The sequence below is a fragment of the Ochotona princeps genome, chromosome 1 (genome assembly GCF_030435755.1).
Source record: "Ochotona princeps isolate mOchPri1 chromosome 1, mOchPri1.hap1, whole genome shotgun sequence".
In the NCBI taxonomy this organism is placed as follows: domain Eukaryota; kingdom Metazoa; phylum Chordata; class Mammalia; order Lagomorpha; family Ochotonidae; genus Ochotona; species Ochotona princeps.
In genome coordinates, this window is record NC_080832.1 from 131,578,325 (window position 1) to 131,586,946 (window position 8,622).

Here is an 8,622-nt window from a genome sequence, read left to right on the forward strand (position 1 = left end):
ACCTAAACAACAACAGCCACCCAAAGCTAAACAAAAACCCCACAATTAACAGCATCACAAAATGCAAAACACTTACTTATTGCCTAGTCCCATTGTCTAATCCTCTCATGCTAAATGCTACCAACTCTACTGTAGTTAATTGTATTACCTTAATAATGTTGAATGATTAAACTGTTAGAAAGAAACAGAGAAATTGGTATCTACCTATAGGTATGCATGCATGTGGAACCGAAGTGGTCCTAGGATTCGAAGCAGCTCTTGGTTACATAACCATAGTAAAGAGAGATATCCATCTCTTTTTCCCTCTCAATGAAGTATTGGAACTTTCCACAAGAGGTGTATTTGGCAGCTTCCTCACGCTCTAGTTGAGCCCTCCTCTTCATAGCCTCACGCTCTGGCCTCTGCTCTGCAGTGATGGGAGTTGACACTAAAGGGCCAATCATCTCAGGTTTCCTCCATGGTCTTGGTTGTTGGCTGAAATCGTGGATGAGAAAAGGGTTTTGAGGCATGGGTGGTGGCTTGGGCAGAGCAGTGGAACTAGGCTGTGGCTTGACTGAAGTGTAAGATGCTGTGTGGTGAGGCACAGGCCTAGACACCACTGATGGAGGGATAGTAGGCTGGGGAGGGTTTCTCAAAGCTGGTCGGGTTGCATTGGTTGAAGTGGGCTGAGCTGGTGTAACAGAAGCTACGGGTGATGCACCAGCAGCAGTTGGTGGAGCCGGAGTGACAGCAGTCTGTTGAGCTGGGTTAGTGGACTCAGGCTGGGCATGGTCATGGGTAGCCCCTATGGGCTTATGGGAGGAAAGAGACTGTGGCTTTTGCTGAACAGGTCGAGGCCTCGGCCTAGGCCTCGGCCTCTCGACAATGGTGGGGAAATGCAGAGGAATCAACTTGACCTTTCCTGGTGGTGGCAGCTCATAGACTGATGGAGACGTGTGGCCTTTCTCAGCATCATCGTCCAGGTTCTGGTCTTTGGCTGGAGCTTTCTCAGGACCTTTGCCCTCCTGGGCTGTTTTCAGCCGTGGCTTTGTAGCTGAGGATTTACGGGGGTCTTTGTTGTGGCTGGAACTTGCCAGCATCCTGGTTGGAGAGTGGCCCATTTTCTTCTCTGTCTTCTTGCCCAGTGCGTGAAACACCTGCACAGACTCCATCATGTGCATGCCGAGGCGGCTGCGAGGTTTTTGGAAGGTCTCCTGTGGAAGTGCTGGTGGGTTTCTCTTCCTCGATGTCTTGGGGATGGGTGGCTTGTCTTGGGCCTTGCCTTTGTCGCCTGAGTGCTTGCTGTGCTCAGGTCTCTTGGTGTTATGTCCTTTGTTGGTCGTGTCCTTTACCTGCCGCTGGCTCTTGGTTGTCCTGGATCTACTGGATGCAGGTTTCTGAGGCTTGTTGCTAGCTTGCTGGGCCTCTTTGACAGGACTGCTGTGACTGGCTTCATTGCTGCAATCAACCACTTCTCCCTCTTCTATGAGGTGCTCTGGGGTCTTTGGTGGGATCTTGGCCCTGGGTGCACCGTGGAGAGGCTCTGTGGCTTTGTGCTTATTCTTCCTGCTGTGCTGAGTGGAAGGAGCCTGTATGTCTGTGATACTGTCCTGCACCTCATCTGCTTTGGTGGCTGCAGGCTCCGTGGCATTGATTTCCATCTCACCTTTGGGTTGGTCCAGATCTATCAAGGGACTGAAGATTCTGGGCAGGCAGATGTTCTTCAGCAGCAGCACAGGAATGTCTGCAAAGCCATTGCTAGCTGGAGTGTCACCTTCTGATCTGTGTTGGCCATCGCGAGTTGGGCTGCTGTTTGGGAGGTCAGCAATGGTGGGGCCAGGCTGTTGCTCTTGGCTAGGAGGAGCATCACTGCAAGCCAGAAGATGATGACTGTCTGGGATTTCCCAAGGCAGCAGTGGAGGAACTTGGATTTGTCCTGGGCTCTGGACAGTATGCAGAGGTTGTGGAAGCTGAGTTTCAGTCTCTGGCAGATTAGCATTGTCTGTTTGTTCCTTGCTTAGGCCTGGTGGCAACGTCCAAAATTGAGTGGGGCTATGTGTGGGAGCTCTGTTGGAAATGTGTCCTAGCTCAGGTGGTAGGTCAGTGTCCACTAAGCGGATCATTTTGCTCCTGCAGGACCTGGAAGCTTCTGCCGTTTGGGGCACACAAAGGGTCTGCCTTGAAGGTTGCACTCCCTGAGAAGTCTGCGTCCCCAGGGAGCTTTCCATCACTGTAAAGGAACCAAGACATCAGTGTGTGGTATGTGACATACTCCCACCCCACAGCCATGTAGCATTCAGGTAACGTCCAGAAACAGGTCAAGCTTTTCAGCTCACTTTCTCTAAGGACCATGGACTGATCTCTGGGCATTCAGTGTTGTATTTGTCCCTGTTGTGATTATGGGCTTGATTATTCTCCGCACAGTGTGGTTAATAGCAAGTACAAGGAAAATGTTTGCAAAAGGTTGAAATGTTTTCTAGAACCTACCATTCTCATAAGTATGTTTTCATTTCTCACCTCCCTCCTGAGGGAAGAACACCTCCTGACGTTGGCTAAGAGAGGCTGGAGCTATTCCTCATGAACTACCTAAACAAGGGCAGAGTGTGGACCTGTGTTGTTTGGACAGGCTCTCTGAACACAAGCTATTACATCTGGTTCCAGTTAAGGACACACAAACAGTCACTAACACATGAACAACTCTGAAGTTCTTAACAAGAGGCTAAAGCAAGGCAGATTGGGAAGGCCTGGGATATTTGGGAGGTTGATGAGCTGTGGCCCTGGCAAATTTCTTATCTGTCACGTGCCCTGTTTTGATTTATTTGTAGTTATTTCTGATCAGTCCCATCGCTATTAGGTGTTCTTCCATAGAGGTTGAACTGGAGAGCCCTGAGTCTCTGGCACAGCAGGTGGATCAACATGAGCATCAGGATGTGCTCCACTGAGGATCCAGCTCCCTGCTAATGCCCTGGGAAAGCAGCCACCAGTGTCCCCAGTTCTTGGACTCCACACTCTGAAGTGAGCCTCAGAAGAAGTCCCAGACTCCTGATTTCAAGGACTGAACTAGCTCTAACTGTCATTTCCTTTTAGCGTGATAAAGCAGTGCGTCACTAATCTCTCTCTGTCTCTCTCTCCCTCTACTTCTCTCTCCTTCTCTCTGTAGTTCTGCTTCTAATAAGGATAAGTACATGTTTTAAAGCAACAGAAAAAGAGAAAGCAGAGCCTGAGCTAGGTGATGGTTGCTGACCTGTCCCTCTGAAATGCAGATTTGATCCTCTTGGGATGTTCTTCCTTTGCTACCATTTTGTTTCCACTCACCTTGAAATGTTGTTCCTGTGATGGGTTGTGAAGAGCCAGAGTAGTAGCTTGCAGAGGTTGAGACTGGTGGTGTGTCATGAGTTGGCTGAATCTGCCTTAGCACCATCACCATTTCTGGGTAAGGTGCAGAGGCCACAGTTGCTGTGTGTGTCACAGGGCCATAGGTTTGCAGGCAGGGGCCAGGTTGTGCCGAGAGTAGAGAGCCTACTGTGGCTTGATGATGGTCATGGATCTGGCTTGCTTGCAGGTATGGAAGTGACAAGCCATGTCCCTGACTAGGAATCTGAGCTGCCATGCCCGGAATGAGTGATGGAAAGAGAGGGACCGTGGCATTGGCACCTGTGGTTTGGTGAGATGGGGCTGTCATCAGTGTGCAAGGAACAGCTGTGTTGTGGTTGGTGCGAGTGCCCTGAGTGAAGTCCTCGAGTGCTGAGGGGTTCTGTGCAGTGCCTGCTGTGAGCTGCCATTGTAGAGCAGCTGGGTAGGAGGCAGCAGACATGGAGGTCTGGCTCTGGGCAGGCACTGCAGAGGGCATTGTTGTGGCTGAATGTTGTTGGTAAAGGTAGGCACTGCCCATGAGTGGCTGGAAAGAGGTGGCAGCTGCTGATGACAGTAGCCATGCTGAGCCAACTGTTGGGGCAGACACTGTGGAGAAGTTGGTGAGGCTTCCTGTTAGGGGAGCTGCACTGCTCCCTGCGGGGATGGAGAGCGGCAGGGCAGTTGCAGTCCCGAGGAAAGGTGGATTTGGGGGATTCTCTGTAGGAAGCAAGAGGCAGATGAGAAAACATGGATGAGCTGAGCAAGTCTTACCATGATCCACACAGTATTGCAATTGGAAAGCAACTAAGCCCAGTACTCCCTCAGGCTCCAAGAATCAGTTTGTGTTTGGCTGTAAGTGTGCCAGCAGGTTGGTTGCCTTCTGATAGGCTTGCTTGATTCTTGCCTTGTGCACAACATGGAAGACACTCAAGTTATACTTTGCCATGTAGACTAGAAGCAAACCTGGTCCTTCTTTGTTTTTCCCTGGAGCCTGCCTTTCTGTTGGCTCGTAAAGATTGCTGGTGCTGAAGCCTTATACAACTGGAAGGGCTCTACATAGCTTCTGACATTCTCAGTACAGAGGTGAGAGAAACGAGTCTCAGAGAGGTCAGGCTGGCTAGCTCAAGGGCTTGTATGCTGTGATCATCACTACCAGCTGACAGCGCATTCTCCCTCCCCAGGACCCTGGTCTGTATGGACACTAGAGGCAGAGAGAGGTCCAACTGTGGATCTTGGCATCCTTGTGTCCCTTTACATTTAGTCCCTTATAAAATAGCACAGCACTGACCAAGTTCATCTTTAGCGTGTGAGCTTGTTTGTGCAGGCCTCATTGCAATATTTGCTTGAATTCTCCCTAGAAACTAGCCCTGTGCTCAGTCCAAGGGTCCTTCTGTGTCCTCTTCAAGCCTGACTTCTGATCCTGGGTTACATGATCTGCTAAGATAGCATTTAATCACAACTATGATGTCTGGCACATGAGTAAATGCCTGGGTTTGTAAAAGCTATTTCTCAAGTAGTCTCTCATGTTCATTTTGAATGTGAATATCCTCTGGGATTCAACATCACAGAATAAGGGCAGCACAGAGAATGACCAGTCTACTCTTCTAATGTGTCATATGGGGACCAAGGTTACATAAGAGTATGACTATATTCAGTCACACGGTAGCCATTCAATCTCAAAACTAAGTCTGAGATTCAGTCTCCACATTTCTTACACTGATACATTCTTCATTATTCCAAGCTGTTTTAACTCTACTACTCATTCTGACCAATTATCAAAATAACCAGAAATGTTGGTGAGATCCTTGACAGTTTCTTCCCTTACCTGACATGGTCAGAGAAGAGGATACGTTGACTGTAGGTAAAACCGCTGAGGAGGCGATACCAGAGGACGTCTGGGTAGCCGGTGCTGAAGAGTGCATTTGTCCAGTACGAGGTCGCTGGTCACTGGCAACTGACCACTGGTCACTTGCCACTGGTGATGATCCAAAGTTGTTTACCAACAACTCCATGGAAACCCAAGATTCCATGAGGTGGGGGGGGCAGTTTAGCCTGTAGAATGATGTCACTGGAGAGGCAGGTGAAAGGTCAGAGATAGCCAATAGGAAGGCAAAATTCCAGGGAGAGGAGAAGATTGGCTGGAGGGAGGTGGGTAGAGCTGAGGAATGAGGAAGTGGACATCCATAGGGAGCAATTGGAGCTCTTCAGCAATCATTTTGTTTGTCTGACTAGTGAAATCCGTGCAGCTTGTAAAGACCAAAGGAAAGACTCCAAGAATTCTTGTTGTCATGTGGTTGAAAGGTAGAGTGAAGTGTGATGGGTATACCTTGTAGGGAGTGATGGGGTCTGGCACTCTTGTGCTGCAGTTTCCCTGCTTGAGTCCAAGCTTGCTTGGGCTGGGTGGGCCCAGCTGGTGGGGCATTGTTTTTCTGCTCTCCCTGTCCCTTTGCTCTTAGCCATTTCTTTGGGGACAACACTTCCTCTTGCTTTCTTGCGCTAGGGTGTTCCCTGCTGTCCCCTTCTGGAAGCAGACATCCTCTTTGGGAAGTACACGGTGGAGAGGAAAGAGATCCAGGTGCCAGCCAGCTGAGCTTCTCCCGGCCACTGGTGGTGATCCTTTGCCCATCATTTGTTAACACTGGCATGCTTGGATGTGCAGACGTGCCACCATCCTTCTTCGGTAATAGAGTTATTTAAGCTACTCTCCCTCCCCTCATCATGTTCGTGCAGTGTGGCAGTTTCTTTAGTCTCTGCCTCTTGTAAACAGTCTCTGTAGTTTGTGGAACTCTGAGATTCTCTACATCAGCCATGGCAGGGGTTAGAGGCAGACAACGTGAATAGCTGAGTGTTAGCGAAGCACCATATCATGGCATTAGCACACACTTCAGAGAGTAAGAAGAAAAGATGTCTAAGCATATTTGTTGTTTTCTTTTGCAGCAAGTGGCACATTGATGTCCCTTGGTTGTGTGATGTGTTAGGAGAACAGATAAGTCAACCATTTAAAAATACTGTTGCAAGTGGAGGGCTGTGATAGAGTATATTAAGACACTGACTACAAGATGTACCTCCCTCTCAGAGGATTGGTTTAAGTTCTAGCACCTCTGCTTCCTGTAATGTAGCAGGTAATGATGACAGTACCTGTGCCCTGCCACTCGTATGGGAGACCTGACCTGGAAGGAGTTTTGTGCTCCTGGCATCAGCCTGGCTCACTCATGGCCTTTGCTGTCATTTGTGGATTGGAAGTTCCCTTGTATTCTTCTCCCTGTTTCTCTCTCTTCCTCTACCTATCTGCCTGTCTCCCTATGTCTCTATGTGTGTATTGCTATGCCTTTAAGTGAAATGAAAATGTAGTTAGCCTTAGACACTTGATAATGTATGACTAGTTTCCCTGTGAAACTCACCTTTAAAAATTAGAAAAAGTGGCTGTTTAGAAGCTCTCATGTGTTCTTTTCCATGAAGAGCGTGACTTTAGTGTGTTTGCCCAGCATCATTTTGTCGTCTACAAGTGCGTTTGTGGTGTGTAGATTGTTACTCAAAGTTCTAATTTTTTTACTTGGCCTTTTTTGTTTCTTGCTTAATTTGTCTTCAGTTTCCAGGCTACAACACATATCAGCCTTTTTAACCTCATTTCAAATATTGATTTATTTTATTTATGCAAAATAATGTGACAGAGTGTAACAGTGGGAAGAGACAGTGAGTCACTTCTATCCTTTTATTTGCTGCCCGAAGTGTTGCAAATGCCATGGCCTTGAGCTGGTTGCAGTATGGGGTAGCTCAATGCCATGTCCACGCTTTTTCTCTCTCATGATGAGGAAACCCTCTCAAGGAATCTGATGTTATTTCCTATCCTAATAGCCTCTTAAGTTCACTTTGAGAAAGGAAAGGGATCAGAGACAACAGCCAATGTTTTCTCCTATGTCTTCGAAGGAAGCCACAGATTTTGCATGAGAGTAATGGCTTTGGAAAACACACATAGCCCATGAATTTCAAAGCCAAAGGTGAAATGAAGTCTCAAGATCTATGATGCACAACTTTGTATCATCACTTTCAGGGTTGTGCCTCTAGTACTCACTTTAGATGCAAGGTATCTCATTGAAAGATTCAGTTTTGTTCCTTATCTTTCACTGTAGAGAAGAATAAACATCAACTGCAGCTAAGGCTAATGAGGAGAGGATACCAGAGGATGCCTGGATAGCTAGTGCCAAAGAGCACATGTGTCCAGTATGAAGGTCACTGGCCATTGTTGACTGGTCACTGGGCCTTGGGCACTGCTCACTGGACTCTTGTCTAATGCAGCAGGTTGAATAACAGGCAGTTCCATGGATGCTCCAAGATTATGCCTGGATGTAACAGTTTGGGTGGCAGAGTGATGTGACAAGCAGGCGGTTTCAAGACCTGTGAGAGCCTCCAGGGAGGGCCAGCTGCCCAAGGAGACTAGCAGAGTCAGTGGAGGGAGTCTTGGAGAGGCGTCATGGCATGTTCAACAGAGCTGAACAGTTGTAGTTCAGACCTGGGGAAGTGGGAAGTAAAGACAGACTTCTCCAACCACCCAGCAGTTACAATAGGGAGATTATCACGGTTCATCTCACATTTTGTCACAAATATAATGAATAAATTATGTGATGCAAATGTGTGCATTCAGTGTAGTAATAGCACACCATACTATTGACACTTATACTTGTCTTTGCAAGAATGTACAAATCACTTCTTTGTCTTTTTGTTAAGATCAAGTGAAAAAAGAACAGCGATGACCATTGTCATTTTTGGTGTGTGAATTTGTTGGTGCAGTGCCCAGAGTGTACGTACAGCCCAGTCCAGCTGATGATTTACATTGTCATTGGGTTATGGAAGACATGTAAAAGAACAGAGAATTTACTTTGGAGTTCTTGTACACTGCTACATTTTTAGTGAAGACTGTGAGTCAAAACATACCCAGATCACTTTTGAATGAATGACTTTTAATCAGTGCATTAGAGGACATCTGTTCATTTAGAGCTGTATAACAAACAGCAACACTAGTGGATGTGAGTGCACAGGTACTCACAGTTTATGAGAACAAACATATCATGGAAAAATGGTGCTGGCTAACCCGCTTCAGACAGGATTCCAAGCCATGTGAACACTGCCCCACTCTTCTGTACAGGGCATATTTGACCCTACATCCTCAGAAGCACACTCTGATTTGTCACCTGCACAGCCTCCCCGGGTCGCCCCAAGTCTGGGGAGCAACCATTGCTAGGAAAAGAGTGTGTCTCTAATTTGGTGTGTGCATCTGGGTTCTGGCGATTT

General features: G+C 47.6%; 1 protein-coding gene across 1 annotated transcript; it reads right to left on the reverse strand.

Annotated features, from left to right (window-relative positions):
* Window positions 1-239: 239 nt before the first annotated feature.
* Window positions 240-4,067, reverse strand: LOC101517009 (uncharacterized protein C2orf78). The gene is made up of 2 exons (XM_058670393.1): window positions 3,295-4,067; window positions 240-2,209 (listed from the first exon to the last, which is right to left on the reverse strand). The coding sequence occupies exons 1-2, from the start codon at window positions 3,869-3,871 to the stop codon at window positions 240-242; spliced, it is 2,547 nt and encodes an 848-aa protein (XP_058526376.1). The 5' UTR covers window positions 3,872-4,067.
* Between the last annotated feature and the right edge of the window lie 4,555 nt (window positions 4,068-8,622).